This window comes from Gobio gobio (genome assembly GCF_949357685.1).
Source record: "Gobio gobio genome assembly, chromosome: 14".
NCBI lineage: Eukaryota > Metazoa > Chordata > Actinopteri > Cypriniformes > Gobionidae > Gobio > Gobio gobio.
In genome coordinates, this window is record NC_137107.1 from 24666679 (window position 1) to 24685152 (window position 18474).

The 18474-nt window shown below is 39.6% G+C and overlaps 1 protein-coding gene across 1 annotated transcript in view; it reads left to right on the plus strand.

Annotated features, from left to right (window-relative positions):
• Window positions 1-5987: 5987 nt before the first annotated feature.
• nrxn2a (neurexin 2a) overlaps window positions 5988-18474 on the plus strand; it is a gene marked incomplete at its 5' end in the record, with an annotated part of 403284 nt that continues 390797 nt past the window's right edge. The window contains one exon of the mRNA XM_079834263.1: window positions 5988-6711. Coding sequence (XP_079690389.1) covers window positions 5988-6711 — 724 coding nt within the window. The remainder of the gene's footprint in view (window positions 6712-18474) is intronic.

Consider the following 18474-nt stretch of genomic DNA (forward strand, 5'->3'; position numbering starts at 1 on the left):
GTGTAAATGTATATCTGTACACAACGAAGTATATCTTTTTGTATGCTCTTGTTTAGACTTTTTAGGCACAATTACTGCTGTGCAAATGGTAAACACTTGTTCCCTACTTAGCAAGTTGATGATAACTCCTGATGATTAGATTTTTCCTCAACACCTCCAAACAGAACTGGCAAGCACTGAGTTTTAATAAGACCTGAATTCTCTGCATAATTAGCTAGACAAGTTGTTGTTATTTTTAAAGCATTGAAAACAAATATGACCCAGCCATGACCCAAGACTCCAGTGCATATAATGTAATGTAATGTAATATAAAAAATATTAAATATACTATTGCTAAATTATAGTATACGACATTCTTCATACTTTTTAAAAAAATATTACATATGAATATTAAGTTTACTGTTATTATTCATTTTTGTCTCCCCGCCACAGTCTCAAGTTATGTATTTGACACTGAAATGTCAAATGATGTATTCTATTGTGTATTTAAACACTTTTAGAATAAAATGACCTTGGGTACTTTAATAGAAAAACATGTAAGTCACAATTTTATGATTGTTTTTTTTTTTTTTGTATTTTAAAATGCAAATACAAAAGTAAAACCATAAAATATAAATAAGTAGAATGGCATGATTTAAAAAAAAAAAAATACAATGCAGTTTTAATGGGACCTTTTAGATAATTTCTGTTGAATAAATATCCTCCCCTAGGACATGCTTAAAGTTGAAGAAACCGAAATCATGAAATGGAAAGTTAGAAATGGGCTACATAAAACTTCTCTTGACTTTTTATAACAGTTAGCCAATGTTCTCCACGGATCTCTGGTTGGCAACCCTGGGACAAATGCATTCCCACCTCCAATGAGACTTCACAGTAAAAAGGGCAGGTTTTCCACAAAGATGGGTTGAAGCAATGGTCCAGTGGGTGTTAGATTACAGAAGGCATGTCAAAGAGTTTGCTAGCCTCTGCCTGCTCTTGCTTTGAACCCTTCGTCCATCACAGGCAGGTGGAGTTAGCCCAATCATCTGGGACTTTAAGCTTATAGCTCTCTCCCTGTGAGCCTCACACAGTTCTGCTTAAATGGGATTTCAGCTGCATCCTATGCCGCTCTACTGATCTCACATCCAAGCCTGGAGCTCTCACTGATGGCGGGTCAGCGACACTGTCCGTGGTGCTGATATTTGCTGGCTGCTGTCCGTGGTGCTGAAAGGACAGCAGGCTTCTCTGCCATAGCAGTGGGCTGCCGTCTCCCTCGCGGCTAGTCGCGTACCTCATCTCAATTATCTCTCCTCGTATGGACCGAGAGCTCTGAAGTCGAAAATGCACAATCTGAACCATCCATTTGCTAGCCATCTGCCATTCCTGCTTCGCGCAGCCCCGGATGCTGTTCTGCAGCTACAAAAGGGGGCAGATTTTTTCCGGAACTGCCATTTCGTGTGGGTAGGTGGCGGAGGAGGACTCTGTTTTTAATCATGTCGATTTGATTTGGCTAATTAAAAGAAACATCAAGAGGAAATAATGTGAGGCAGAACCGCAATGCTTAATTGAATATGAATGCGCTAATTCAAGTGTGATCTTTAAATATAAGCTTGACAAAAGATGCTCATGTATTCAGGGGGCGTTTTGTTGCGTATGTGCTAATTGTACATTCACGCCACGGACTCACTCCCTAAAGTGCCCTCAGTGCATCCTTATGCTGTCCATTACTCTCCAATGTAAGAGCAGAAAGCATGGCTAATTCTATTTGGTGCTAGCTCAGATAGCGCACTGACCTGGGAACTGGGCTTTGATCAGCAAGTGTTGAGTGCTTAAACCTGCGCTAAATCATTGTTAGGGGTAGATAACCGTTCAGAGTGGGTTTTCTCACTGTTGTGAGTGGACAGGAACATGCCAAACGCTTTTTCAGGGCCACCCCTCCTGCTCTCTTCATTGTTATGCACTGTGTTGTAGTCATGCATCACGCTCAAGGGCAGATAATGACCTTAATGACAATGACCGTACCGGGAGAAAAGAGGAAAGCTTTTTATTTGGATTTCCAACCGATTTTCCAACCTGCATATGTTTAGTGCGACTTGCTCAGTTACAAATGAGATCTCCGTGCACCTGAGACGCGTTGGCGTGTGCTGATATAACGTGAGATGAGGTCACTTTAAGAGAGACTACATTTGTGTCTTTGTTTCTTACAGACAATAAAGTCACTGTCACTTCTAGAGCCATGCATTCAGCAGCAGTGCAAAATGATCTTTAAGCAGGGAGAACAGTCTGTCTGCCGCGTTAAAGCGGAATTACATGGCCGATATATTTGGAATTGCAAAGGATTGAGTGTTACAGGAGCCAATTTGATCAAAATTGAACTACTTTTCATTCCAATTATGCGTCATATTTCTTCTCTCCCCTCATGTCCCCATGTGTGATGTGCACATTGGCTTTATTGCACTGTGCTGCTCGCTGTATGGAAAAGCTATTAAGAAATTTAGTCACTAATCCTTTGACAAACATAAGAGAACATAATCTTTCACAAGACCTTTGTGAAGATTTTCCACAGATTCAATGCCGTTGTTAGCCTTTCGAAACAGGCCTTTTAATTTATCTCCAACACTTCATAATTTTTTCCTTGTCTGCTATTTGCTGAAAACGACCCAATAGACCCCTTTTTTTTTCTCATGCTCTTTCACCAACGAGTGGAGAGCATTATTTAAGGCCAGGTTTCAAAGGCAGAAAGGCTGTTATCACTTTCAAGGTCTTTTGAGAAGTCCTCTTGTGCACGATCACAGTAATTAATTAGAAGCAAATGAGAAATTAAGCTCGCATTTTGTGTGATCAAATTAATTTTTCTCCGCTTGCGGAGTGTGTATAGCTTCAATATCATCTCTTCCGCCTTGCAAGCACCTTTATTTATAGATGCTGATGAGGCCAGAGGAACAGAAATGACCCAAGAGTTCTGTACGGCACGCTTCTGCATGGTGTTCTGTTTTCCAGCGCCAAATTTACTGAACAGTTGTGCCACATTTGTGCCTTTTTATGTCTTATTCGCTTCACTTTCAACTAGGTAAAGGATTTACTAAAATAGTGCTGTGGCGTGAGTATTTGAATAAAGTTAACAGCCGTAAAAAAACACCATAAAATTACCAGAATGACTTTACCTCTAAATACACAAATATGCTGTTCACGCATACAGTGACATTCTGGATTTTTACCAGTAAGAGACCATTCACAAATCAGCACCAAAATACTGGTAAATTTTGTGATGGCAGTCATCAGAAATGATCTCTAAACGCTGTGCTGTTGTCTTCATTCGCCCACACGAGGAGAAGCTAACAGTTTCACTATATGTTCAATTTGACAACATTTTGTTTTGATGTCTGAGTGATAGGCATAAGGGGATGATCAAACAGAACGCGTTTCTGCTCTTAAAAACAGAGACGCGCATAATAGTAACCAAGAGACACATGGATGATGAATGGGGAAAAAAAGGCTGGGTCTCAAGCACGATACGTTGAAAAAGATGCGAGATGTGGTGTAACGGTCAAAGATATCAATCTAGGGCATATATTTACATAGGAAAACTCTTCAAAAGCAGCGGAGCTCACTGTAAACAGCGCGGAGTAATCACATCATCTCCATAAGAGCTTCATGATTGGCCCAAAGCAGACGACTTGCGTCAGTGTTTGGAACAACGTACGTGCTCATACCGGTAATCTTCACTCTGTGTTCACACAGCATCATACCGGTAATTTACTGGTAAAGTTCCCTTTCTGGTAAATTGCCAGAAACAATTTACCTTTTATTTTTGAAAAGGTCATACATGATCTCTTACCGGTAATTTAACAGTAAATACTATATGTGTGAAAGGGGCTGTTGTCATTTTACATATATAAATTGCATAAATTATTATTATTATTATTATTATTATTATTATTATTATTATGATTGTATGGTGCAATTTGAATTTTTTACATTTTTTATACTACATTCACAAACAATTGTGAAAAATTGGCCTCAAATAACATCAAACTATTCCATGGAAAGCAAGCATTAAACAAAAATATTAAGAGCTGTTTGAATTATTTCTACCATGGTCAAAATAAAACAGTAACTGAAATAAACACATTGATAGTTGTTTATGTATTTATTTATCAAGGATAATGCAGTCAAACATAGTTACAATACAATTACTGTATATGCTGCGCATCAGTTAGAGTTTATAGCTAATGCTAATTTTCAACTCCCGGCCCTGGTTGGGCTTTTCTAAATACATTATAAAACGCGTACATGCAAGTATAAAACATTCACATTTTCTTCAAACATACACTCACTCTCACATACACTCACTCACGCAAAAAAAAAAAAAAAGATTAAAAAGGGTAATAATATTTAAAAATGGTTACAGTTTTGGTTCGTCTTAAGCCACAACTTAAGCCCATAAGTAAACTTTTTATTATTTAAAAAACGAATTAAATGAATTATTATTATTAATTTTATGGAAATAAATTAAATGGAAATAAATTACATGTATTTATTGTACAGTTAAATTGTTTATAAATGTATACTATATTCACAAAACTTAAACTCAATTTACATGATTCTATTCCATGGAAAGCAAGCATTGAACAAAAAAGAGCTATTTGTGTTTTTTGTTCTGTAGTAATGATGATTAAATGATGGATCATTATTGTCAGAGACTGGATATATGACTGGTTATATATGCAGTGCAATTCTTAATATGTGCCATATATTGTAGTTGTCTGCTGCAACCTCCGCTGCCTAGCCGCAAGATCAGACAAAACTGTTGATTCGCTGTGACCATTGAGCAGTTATTACTGATTTTCATATTCCCTTTAATGAATTCGGCACACATACAGTGCACCCGAATAAGAGGAGTATGTTGTGTTCATGCTGTTGCGTACTTCTCCTCATTAATAAACATATACATTATTTACTCTCCTCACCTGATGCCCGTAGTACGCTCACATTCTATCTTATCTGTCATGCTCACTGTTTCAGGCTCTGTTGTCAGACGCCGTTACTAGTGAACTATGCTCAGCCACTGTGTGGGTGAAAGAGAGAGGTGTTGATTGACTGAGAGGGCTTTGGGGGGCTCAGAGCTGTTTAAAACACTAGCTGCGAGCTGGTTTTGTGAATATTCATCTGTGAACTGATCAGCAAATTTGCAAAGCGAATGAGGGGATCTGTCAACTAGCCCAGTCTGGTACACTGCAAAGTGCATTAAAGATTGATTTCATTATGCTCAAAGATTCTCAGCTGAGGGAATCACACTTCCAGGTCTTGGTTTTGTGATCAAACTGGCTTCCTAATGGAAATTTACAATAAAAAGGCAGAAATTATTGTAATTTGATGCAAGTCACAGACTAAATTTAGGGGTGCATGTGAGTTTGTATTCAGTGGTCAGTCTGTATTCACATTCTGGACATAAATTAACATGTCTTTGTTTTTTTTTTTAACTTTCAGAGGCCTGTTCAAGGAAGATTTCTGATGGTGACATCTTTCCGGTGGAATGCATACTCACACTTCTAAAAGGAGCTGAGGTTTTCTGGAGGAAAGGAAATCATGCATTTGACCTACTACCCACAAAACGCAAAATACAACCGCAGCAGTAATCCTACTTTCACCAGAGGGTGAGATACATAAATCGGTCTTTTAACATGTCGAGTCAACTAGATTTTTAGGGCAGTTTTAGATTTCAAAGCACTAAGTACCGTGTAAGGTTTTTTTTTTTTTACACTGGCTTTCTGAAGTATTCCTCAATGGAGTTACTCAGAGGAGAATCAAGATGGAGAATCAAGTGAAAAGAAACTCTTAAATACTAGGTTTTTTTTTTTAGAAAACTGGGACCTTACTATTTATGCAGCGCTATTTTGGAAAAGGCCAAATAAATTAATACGCTAGACTGGGAATAAATCTTTCCTCTGCAGTGGATTAAGAGAAACAGTACATTAGAAAAGAAGGATTAGGAGCACGCTTGGAAGATGATGACGCGGAAGTGGAGGTGCGGCGCAAAGTTCTCGCAGGCCTATGTTTGGCTGGGACTCGTGGTGGCTGTCTCAGTCACAGCAGCCCTGGAGTTTGACGGTCTTCCGGGCCAGTGGGTTCGCTATGGACCCTGGGAGGCGAAAGCCACCGGAGAGCTGAGCTTCACCATGAAGACAAACATCAGCAAAGCTGTAGTGCTATACCTGGATGACGGCGGTAACTGTGACTTCCTGGAGCTCCTGATCAACGACGGCCGGCTGCAGTTGCGCTTCGCCATCCACTGCGGCGAGCCGGCCTCGTTGCACATGGAGACGCACGTCAACGACGAGCGCTGGCATCGCGTGCTGCTAACAAGGAATTACCGTGAGACCATGCTGGTGATGGATGGGGAGAGCAAAGTGGCGGAGGTGAAGTCCAAACGAAGGGAGATGATGGTGGCCAGCGACTTGTACGTGGGCGGGATCCCACCGGACGTGCGTCTCTCGGCCCTCACGTCCAGCACGGTCAAATATGAGCCGCCTTTCCGAGGCCTGATCGCCAACCTGAAGTTAGGCGAGACTCCTCCTGCCCTCTTGGACAGTCAGGGGGTGAAGAACGATCTGGAATACCTGTGTACCAAACAAAATCCCTGCAGCAACGGAGGACGCTGCTCCATTCAGGAGAGCGAGGTGATGTGCGACTGCTCCAATACCGGCTACAAAGGCAAATACTGCACTGAAGGTAAGCAAGATGATGTGCCTTACATAACATGAAGATGTTCTTATCATGTCAAGGTAAAATGTTTGCTTTTAAGGAACTCAAGGGCTCAAGAGTTGGAAATTATTAAGCATTATCTGATCTGGCCTGCCTGTTTCCAAATAGTTTGGTTGAGTGTTTCTTATCTTCTTCCTCTGCACTTAAACTACAGTTTGTCTGCAAAAATATTTGCAATATCTGAAAGTAGACCGGTGTATGTGCAGGAGACTGCTGAAACTTTTTTGAAAGGGATACAATCATGTGTTTTAAAGGAATGGCTCACCCATAAATGGAAATCACATTGGTTTTAAATGACATCTGGGTGGGTTTTTTTCTTTTTCTCTGGAACGTAAAAGGAAAAATGTAGAATAATGTTCTGGTTCCTCTTTTCAGAGAGTTACATTTGAATTCCAAGCTTCAAAAAGGATGCAGAAGCAGCCAAATGAATTGCGTGCTTTTATTTCCAAGTCTTCTGAAGTAGTCATATGTGAGCTTTGTGATGAACAGACTCAAATTAAGATACTCTGATGATCTTCTTCTCCAGTGAACTGTTATCCACTGTGATGTGTGACCTGATCAGTGAACCAGTGTGTTGAAGTTTAGGGCAGATGTCAAAATTTTGGTCTGTTTCTCACACAGAGCTATTGTATGAATTAAGAAGACTAAGAATGTAGCACACAAGTCGGATGGACATCTTATATGCTTTTATGGTGCTTTTTTATCATTTTGGTGCTTGATGACTCCAATCCAATTTCACTTTTGTTATACTGACAAGAGTGTCAAGGATGTTCTTCAAAAAAAAAAAAAAAAAAGGAAAAAGTCATACAGCATTGGAGGGCAAGTAAAACATTTTTTTTTTTAGTTGAACCCTTCCTTTAAAGTTGTGGTGAAACGTAAATATCGACAGATCTTTTCTTCTGTAATGTGACGTACATCCTAGTGTAACAGAAAAATTGTAGGGCGGGGACTGATTTTGAAATGTGGGCATTGCACTCAAAAATGGTAGATGAAGAATGTGAGCTTGCAGGTTTAAAAGTGTATGTAGTTTTTGCGGCACCTAGCGGTATTACAAGAATAAAGCATATTTTCAAACAACCTTGCAAACGCCCATTTCACACTTCATGCCTGCCCCAACTCTTACCGGCTCTTGTGAAGGCATGTCTCAACAGGTAAAAGTATATTTTAATAAAAGGTCCAACATATTAGTTATACTTTTAGCTGTGTTGCTATGTGTCATGAATAAGCAAGTTAGTAGGCCAACACTCTGTCTGGAGCGAACGCATGTTAATTATGATGAAAAATGTTTGTTGACTAGCCTTTTTCTTGTGACTATGACGAGACGTCAATACGTTTACTAAGCGATAACTGTAATAACTTTGTTGACAAAAAAATACGAGACTAAAATGTAGTGAAAAAAAAAAAAAACCTTTACTTGGCGTGCTCAGTTGGGGACACCTAAATTTTTCAACTAAACATCGAAATAAATCTAATTAATAAACTAAATTAACCATTTAAACTAAATTACTGATCTAATTATTGATCTAAAGCCCACACTGTCACTGTATGATAATTGAAATGAACTGATGACATCAGCGTTTTTCCAGAATGGCTATACAGCTGAATAAAATTATGCTGCATTATTTTCCTGTTTAACACTGTAAAGCTGCTTTGAAACAATCTACATTGTTAAAAGCGCTATATAAATAAAGTTGACTTGACTTTACCAAAACACTGTTTTTGTCAGGGGAAAAAAGAGACCAAATATTACAGACTGCTGTACAAGCCTCTACTACAAGCTTTCATGTTTAAACTTGCCAGATGTCAAGACTTTAAATCCCCCAATCAGAGCTTCTCTGTTAAAAGGGTCCATAATCTTTGCAATCTGGCAACCATGTGCACTCGCTCTCTCTACACTGCGAACAGCCAATGATAACGCAGACAAACAAGTAAGCTGGAGTTTAATGATCTCCAGTTTAGATATTCTGCTTAAATGAATGTGTCATTCAGCCAGTCTGTGTTCTGTCACGACTCACAAACCGCTTGCGCTGTTTACTGTGACTAAATCGACGATCAAACGTTCTCAGTGTTGAACTTGAACGAATACAAACATGGATCTCGACTATATTGATTGCTTTTTTGCTGTTGTTTTAATAGTAATTCCAAATTACATTAATGGTTTTCTTGTTTTACCAGTTTTCATCATAAAGACATGTATGTTCATTTACATGATAAATAGCCTATAATAAATCAGTACACTAGATGTGGTCAAGTGCTTATAGGTGAAAGTGCTATAATTCTGATTAAATGTAAAAATACATTAATGAATTTCAATTTAGAGCAACAAAAAAAAACAACAAAAATCATTATCAGTTTATCCGTTATGCAACATGACGAAAATGTTTTCATGAACTAAAACTAGACTAAAATGCTCAGACATTTGGTCGACTAAAACTGGACTAAACAAATACAGGACCAGGTAAATATGAATATAGACTAAATATGATAACTAAAACATATATATTTGACACGGGATTCAGACTAAATAAAAAAAATAGCTGACAAAATTAACACTAACGTGAACATCTCGCTTATAATAAAACCATCCAGCGTATCTGCATCGGGCGCAATTATTTGACATGACGTGCCACAGCTGTTAAAGGCTGTCTATGCTGGACACATCAAAGTAAACATTATACATTTGTAAATTTGTCTGTCTGAATGGGTGCATGATGATAATGATGTATGGTATTGAGGCATCCACAGTAGCGCGTTGCATCACAATGCCTTGTGCGCTTTGATGTGTCCGTGACCTGTTTTTAATTATTTCCTATCTAAATGCGGCAAATTTTGTCTTGCACTTCTGCCACTGAAGCTGAATGACATTTCCCATTTAAATGCATTCATGGTTCTGAACATTGGCTAAACACCCCCTGGCTCCGCCCGCTACAGTAGCCACGCCTCAAAACTCTCGCTATAGGTGGAGCTGGAAAGAGATTGACGGGTCTGAGGGGACCTCTCTCAATGTTTTAATGGGGCCTGGGAGGCTCAATGCTTACACTTTTTATGGAGATAAACCCATGCTTACTATAGTAGTCAATGAACAATAAACTGGCTTAAGATAATGTATTTTAACATAAAATCTTACATGCTTCACCTTTTAAACAGATTAAATGATTTCAGAAGTCTGGCATGCATTATGACATTTTGATTTAACAAAACAAAACCAAAAAAAGAGAGAGAGAAACATACATGGATTAATTATTTACAATAAAATATCCATACTATGCATTTAGAAAATAGATGTGAATAGGGCACATTTTCATCATGCTGACATTAATAAATCACTGAAACACACCACTGTTTCAGATGGTCTGGTATTACACTTTAGCCTTTTAAAATGCTTTATGAATGTATATCTCTGGATGTAGATCTCATTCAATCAGGTTCAGAGGAATCGCATGTTTACAGCTTTGTAAAGGTACAGTTTATTTTACCAGTAAATATATGATTGATATGGTAAAAAAGCATCCCAAACATATGTGACTGAAAGATAAGGGCAGGATGGCTGGTTCTAATAAATGGATACAAAAAATTCAGAAGTATAAAGGAAAATCATGCTACCTATCAAAGTAAAAATCCACAAAATCGTGTCAGCATTATCACCACGAAACATCTTTAATTTTACATCAGTATTATTTTGCGATACCCAATACAAAGCACTAGCAAATCAAATCCGAGGCTCTCGGTTTGATATATTTCGCTACAAAATGATCATGCTTATCTCCATAGGTCTGTAGCAGAAGAAAAAAAAAATGTTTGCAGTTAAAATTCCAGCAGTGTATGATCTGTATATGTAGCATATTTCCGTACTAATTTGATGAAAACATGGACATGTGTTGGAGCATGGGAGAGCAATTTGCCATAGAAACTGTTCTAGGTGACATATGTAGACTAATTAGGGCCACTCAGCAATGTCTCAGCCCTTTGGAAGTCGCAGTCTGTCATATGGCGGTGCGGTGTTAAACCCGAGGCCAAATCTGCATGACTTCATACAGAAATATATTTGGCCCGTTTCTCCTCCTAATTGAACAGGCAGCGAGGACGGAGACAGTGGCAGCTCACGCTTGGCTTTTCACTTAATGCAGTCTCAGGTTACCCACTGTGTAGTCGGCAGGCAGCGGCGCTTTGCTCTGTACCGAGAGAAGCCAGTCCAGCAAAGTATGCTTTGAATTAAGAGGAAATTTTCTGGCGCTTCAAAAGAAGAGAGATATGTGGGATGGAGAGACGAACAGAAAAATAAATCATCCTGAAAGTTGATAGAGCAAATTGGATTTGACACTGGTAAAGGACAATATTAAAGGGAACAATTGGTTTTCGTACGCCTTAAATCCTTGCCTTTACTCCAGGGATTATCCAATCGGAAGACCGCTTTATCAAACACGGAGGGGTATTTCGAGTATTTCAAAAAATGCATAGATAATCAAGAGTCACAGTGTAATTATTATTTCTAGTTAAGTATTGATATAATAAATCCTCTGAAGAATTAGCAGAGACTCATCAAACGGTGGCGGTTAATTACACGCATGTCTTTTCATATTTAACAATATTCCCAGACTGTGAGTGGGAAGTGGTCTCCATCGCCGTGCCCTTGTCAAACCTCCCAGGTGAAATTTTGCAGGCTTTTACCCTCAAAGCTAAGAGGGCCGTCAGTATCAATTAAGGCTGCCCTTGCCACAATGGAAATCTAGGCCAAAGCGATATATCAGCGGTGTGTGCATCTTTTCTCTTGCATCTGCATCAGGCATGTTAATGAGGTCTCAAACCAATATATGAGCAGTGCATAAACTGCAGTGCTGGTCAGACGCTGTATCCCCACCGTTTCTGTGCCGTATATATATGCACAGCGTAAACAAAGGCCTTCTGAGAGCTCTTAAAATCAATACTGTTACCATTTTAAAAGGCACATAAGCAGAATTGCACACAGGCACAAGTGTTCCTCATTAACGGGAGGCTTTCATATGCCTGCAGATGACGAAAACAGGCTTTTACTTTTATCCGTTCATTTTCATAGGGCTGGAAGAGATTCTGCGATGTCATTTTATTCTGTGGTGTATCCTCATTGTGGTTTGAACAATCTAAAACCAAGCATAGCAAGCAAAAATAATATACTCATAAACTCATAAATTATAGCAAAAGGGGCCCTCTCCTCTCCTCTCCTCTCCTCTCCTCTCCTCTCCTCTCCTCTCCTCTCCTCTCCTCTCCTCTCCTCTCCTCTCCTCTCCTCTCCTCTCCTCTCCTCTCCTCTCCTCTCCTCTCCTCTCCTCTCCTCTCCTCTCCTCTTCATCCTCTCCTCTCCTCTTCATCCTCTCCTCTCCTCTTCATCCTCTCCTCTCCTCTTCATCCTCTCCTCTCCTCTTCATCCTCTCCTCTCCTCTTCATCCTCTCCTCTCCTCTTCATCCTCTCCTCTCCTCTTCCATCCTCTCCTCTCCTCTTCCATCCTCTCCTCATCCATCCTCTCCTCTCCTCTTCCATCCTCTCCTCTCCTCTTCCATCCTCTCCTCTCCTCTCCTCTCCTCATCCATCCTCTCCTCTCCTCTTCCATCCTCTCCTCTCCTCTTCCATCCTCTCCTCTTCCATCCTCTCCTCTCCTCTTCCATCCTCTCCTCCCCTCTTCCATCCTCTCCTCTCCTCTTCCATCCTCTCCTCATCCATCCTCTCCTCTCCTCTTCCATCCTCTCCTCTCCTCTTCCATCCTCTCCTCTCCTCTCCTCTCCTCATCCATCCTCTCCTCTCCTCTTCCATCCTCTCCTCTTCCATCCTCTCCTCTTCCATCCTCTCCTCTCCTCTTCCATCCTCTCCTCCCCTCTTCCATCCTCTCCTCCCCTCTTCCCCCTCCTCGACAAGTCAATATTTATTATAGAACAAAATTTCAATGATGAAATCCCCAAAAAGTAACAAATGCAAAATAATGTGGTAATTAAAATAGACCTCAAAATAACCCACAGATCATTTTTATAGCATGTTAAATTTGGCACTTTTTGAGGGTGTCCCTTTAAATGCAAATGATCTCCTGCTCTCTGCCCCCTTTCAGGAAGAGGGCAGAGCTTAAAGAGCTCGTGTTAACAGCTCCGATTACCTCACACAGACACGCACTGAAAAGGTCTGAAACTGTTCAGCCTTTTATGTTCAGTCGGACAATGATGGAGAGACTCAAGAAGTGACAACATGTAGAATGCAACAGGATGTTTCTGAATGGTTAGCTGATGAAGATATGTTCTTTTAATCTTCAATATTTGGCCACTTCTTTAGATAGAAATGCTACAGCCACTGTTGAAAAAGAACACGTGGACAACAAAACATGCACAGTCAGAGTGAGGATTTCAAACTTTTATTTTGAAATCGCGATGAACAACAATTTGCTTATTTAGAACATATTGACGTATTCTCCTGTGTTGTTGTATGTTTATAATTGATGATTAGGTTACAAATCTGGTGAAATGGTGCAGGTTGCGTTCCCAGATAGACGTTATAAGCAACCCAAGCTCACAGCATGCAGAGATGGTGCTGAACAGTGCAACAGTGCATATATTTATTTAATTGAAACGCAGCTTTTGGGATTTCACAATAGCACTATGCTTTATTGTGATTTCTAAATGGTCTTAAAATCATATTTGCATATTTAGAACATATTGACGTATTCTCCTGTGTTGTTGTATGTTTATAATTGATGATTAGGTTACATATCTGGTGAAATGGTGCAGGTTGCGTTCCCAGATAGACGTTATAAGCAACCCAAGCTCATAGCATGCAGAGATGGTGCTGAACAGTGCAACAGTGCATATATTTATTTAATTGAAACGCAGCTTTTGGGATTTCACAATAGCACTATGCTTTATTGTGATTTCTAAATGGTCTTAATATCGTACAGCCTTAGAAAAGGGTCTAATAATGCGGTTCATGGAATGCGCCACTTCGTTTTTTTGGTTGGTGTATTGATGAAAAATGCTACCTATCAGTTCTACTGATACAGCAGTAAAATACACACTCAACTCCGAGATGCCAATATCGGGATCTCGTCACACCCCTAATATATGTTACCATGATTAAAAATTACTCATATAAGGTTTTGGTCATACCGCCCACTCATGCAGTCTAATTATTATTTTTATAAAAGCAAGAGCAAAGCGCTGAAGAGGTCTAGTTTGTATCAAACTAAAACCTTTTCATGTAGTGTTGGACTCTTTCTTCTGACTTCTTTTTACTCTGTGTGAGAGACTCAATTCGCGGAGGCTTTTCTTTAAGTGTACAGGGAACGAGCTTTCACTGTGAAAACAAGGCCATCCGCTCCCCAGGATTAAATAATGTAGACTGAGAGTCTGTCTTATTTATCAACACAAATTAGTCTGGGTTGCCCTCAACATCGAGTTGTGTGCCAAGGATGCAAGCATGTCTGTATTTCCCTTTCAGACAGGCATCTGCTGCCATTGTGCAGTTTTGTGTTTCTTTTGTGGCCAAAACGCAAGCGAGTGAGGTTAGCTACATTCATCCAGCTCGGGCTTGTGTGTTTTTGCCAGTAGCTGGTTGTGCGGTAATCAGCACCATAGTTTACAGTGCTTGTCAGAGGGCATAAGGAGCCAAATAATGGTTTACACACTAGGCAACAAATCAGCAAGTAATTAGAACAGGACATGGAGTCTTTTCAGCTGCCTTGTTAATTTTGCTTAGTGGCCATTTGCAATACAACACAGTCCCGGTCTTTTGAAACCTTATATAACCGCTTCCTGCGAGGAACAGCCTGAAATTTGATATGTTTTATTCCTTATTTGTATTGATAATCTTCTCATTCAGTGAGCTGCTCACTTGAAGCTGCTGACCTAATCAGGAGTAAATAATGACAAAATGTGTATTTCTGTGTAGATTTTATTCTTTTTTTTATTTTACCGATTAACTACGCGCAATAGAAGGAAAGACTTTGTTTTACAGTGCTGTTACTATTGGTGTTCAAATATCAGTTCCCTATATACATAGAAACTGACATCTATCTTTAGTGTCAGGAGGACCAGTCTGTGCAGGAGGATGAGAATTCATATAAAACTTAATTTTCCAACTCAGTGTCCCTCATGATTCACCCACTTATTTTTCTCTCATGCAATGAACACTCAGTGATCAGTACATCCACATGATCTGTCAACACACCACCTGATTTTCGTGGCAAGGTCAAAATGAATGCTAGCTCTCCTTCTCAGAGGGGAAAGGATCTTTGTGTTAGATATTGCTTGCATTTGCTTTCTTTGTTTAATAAAAGGAGCTTGTTGGAGCTTGTCAGATTTGCTTTTAGACCTAGGAAAGACAACCCAAATCCCATCCCTGTGCACTCAAGTGCATTTGCTGGTTTGCCTGTGTGGCTTTGCATTTTCAAAATCCTTATAGTGGAAAATAAAACCTGACTGCAAAGAGACAAAGAGGTATTGCTGGAATGCATGTTTTTAGGGTTTTCACCCACAAAATGTCAGCACAGGTTTACGCGTTACGTAATTCGCCTACTATATATAATTTGAATGTTATTGCTCACAAAATTAGTGGGAACACTTTAATAATGTCTCATTTATTAACATTAGTTAATACATTAACTAACATAGAGAAATACATGTTACAGTATTTATTAATCTTTGTTAATGTTAGTTAATAAAAATAAAGATGTAACAAATACGTTTGAAGGTGTCATGAACTGGCTTTTAAAAATGTTTTACACTGTTGTCTGAGGTCTTATGACGTTCGTATGGTTTTTACATTCAAAAACATCATAATTTCTAAGTAATTGGCTATTTTCTGCCCTGGTTTTGACGCTCTCTCAAAAAAACGGTCAGTTTTGATGGGCGTGCCGCATTGAAGACTTGGAAGTAAACGCCTACAGCTAGGATTGGATAAGATTTGCATATTTAATGAGTTACAGCATGAAACGGCGAACAAACGCACAATGTCTTGCGCACGTGAGCTGGAACTTCATTAAAAATAAAGTTCCTAATATTAGAATCTGAAGGAAGCTTATGCAGGGACTGTGTTCTTCCACAACCAGGCACAGCGCAATATATTACTCTCTTCAGCATGTTTATTGCTCTGTAGCGCGATCCGTTTAGCTTCACGAGTCGGTGGGTGGGCTTGAGGCGGCGTTTCATCATACGATGACGTCAAGGGTCGACATATTCTGAGATTGAGCGTTTTCTGGGCCTGGTGTCAATAAAAGCTTTTCTTTGACTAACAATGAAGTTTTCAGCTCCGGAACTTACAGGATATTCTTATATCTCGATTAACTTTTATATATCGTGTATGTGTATGTGTATGTGTATAGTGGAGTCCATGCCTTGACTGGTCAGGGGCAGGGCTGTTTTGACAGCAAAAGGGGGACCAACACATAATGTTATGCCTGATCGGTGTATATATAACATATAAGTGAACATTTTGTCCTCAAATTTGGCATGTTAGAAGTAGGGGTGGGCGATATCTCGATATTCAAAATATATCGAGATATTTTTTAAACACGATATGGATTTTGACATATCGTATATATCGATATATTGTTTATAATTAATTCTGATTCCGCCACTTTGCTTGTTTGCCTTCTCTGTGCTGTGCTCGCCCCCGCTCGCTCGCTCGCCCCCCGCCTCCTTGCTTTTGTTCCCCCTCCCCTCGCGTGTTGTCATGGCGGCGTCGCAACCAGCTCGGAGGCTACAGAACTCGTCTTAAAAACAACTGGCTCCATTATATGGAGATACTTCGGTTAAGGCGTCGGACGAACAGCAGACAGATGTCTACTGCCATGAATGCCGACAGTTGGTTCTCAAACACTTGATCCAAGATACAGTTTACCTAGGCAGCATTACTTTGCGAGACAAGAACTCCCGCGACTGTACACTACAGAGAAAGAGCGGCTCGCTTGCTGGAGAAGGTTACTTACTATGCCCTTGATTTGAGTTGTTTTATTTTTGAATGAAAATTCATTATTTGCATGCGTTTTTTAAAGCCTTGCGCGTAGGGCACCGAGCGCGCGCACTAAAAGCCTGTCAAACAAGTGATTACTGGACTAAATCTTACTGCGCTAATACTGTCAAATACACACAAGGTTAACATAAACACAGTCGGTTATGTCTAAAGTGAAAGTAAAATCGGCGTGTGTTTGTATATTAGATGCGTGAAAGTCTTAAATTGACAGCAGGGCAGCCTTTAGTGAACACGCTGCCGCTTGTCCTTAAAGGGACAGTTCACTCTAAAATGATGTCATTATTTACTCACTCTAATGTTGTTCCAAACCTGTATTCATTTCTTCTGTTGAACACAGACAGCTGATAGTAGCGATTGACATCCATATTATTATTTCCTACAATGGGGACCAGCAACTGTTTGGTTTCCGATATTCTTCAAAATATATGTTATGTCCAACAGAAGAAAGAACTTTATTCAGGTTTAAAACAACTTGAGCGTGAGTAATCAATGACAGAATTTTCATTTTTGAGTGAACTATTCCTTTAGTGGTTAATAAAATAACAAAAGACAAAGACAAAATCACTCACGGCTCTTGACTGAAAAACTAATACAGTAGCTTTAATAAGAATCAATGTATATTTTATAGGGAAGTCTATGTAGTGTTTTATTTTTACATTTATTAATTTAATTTTAAACTAATATGCTGCTGTACAGCTCTGAGCTGCCAGTGTAAATCTTTATAAATATATATTTATTTTATATTATACAGTACACTAGGAATGTGTACAAGGGTTTTTAAAAGTAAAGTTTTAAGTTTAAGTAAGGTTTTTCAAGTCTTAAGTAAAATAAAGAAAGTATTGCAATAAAAAAAATATTATTTTTTCCTCCTTAAGCTCTTGCTGTTCGACTAAGAATAGAATAGCAAAAATCTGATGCAACTAGCCATCAGAACCGAACCGAAAACCGTGGTAAAAAGAACCGTATTGAACTGTGGACTAACTGTATTGTTGCATCCCTACTTTGTTCCTACATGAACTGCCTACCTCTTTGCACTTCAATAAAAAAAAAGACTTTGTGTTATTTGGCATATTTGTTTTTGCAGTAGTTTTTGGGGGGTTATTTTTCCTGGAAAGATATCGAGATATATATCGTATATCGAGATATAGCCAAATATATCGAGATATATTTTTTGCTCCATATCGCCCAGCCCTAGTTAGAAGCAGGAAAAACGGGCAAGCGTAAGGATTTGTGTGAGTTTAATAAGGGCCAAATTGTGATGGCTAGACGACTGGGTCAGAGCATCTCTAAAACTGCAGCACTTGTGGGGTGTTCCTGGTCTGCAGTGGTCAGTATCTATCAAAAGTGGTCCAAGGAAGGAACAGTGGTGAACTGGTGACCGGGTCATCATGGGTGGCCAAGGCTCATGGATGAACGTGGGGAGTGAAGGCAGGCCCGTGTGGTCCGATCAAACATATGAGCTACTGTAGCTCAAATTGCTCAAGAAGTTAATGCTGGTTCTGATAGAAAGGCGTCAGAATACACAGTGCATCGCAGTTTGTTGCGTATGGGGCCGTATAGCCGCAGACCAGACAGGGTGCCCATGCTGACCCCCGTCCACCGCCAAAAGGTGTTGACTTGGCCTTCAAATTCCCTAGATCTCAATCCAATCGAGCATCTGTGGGATGTGCTGAACAAACATCCAATCCATGGAGGCCCCACCTCGCAACTTACAGGTGCCCGTTGCCTGATCACTTTTTCTTCTGTTT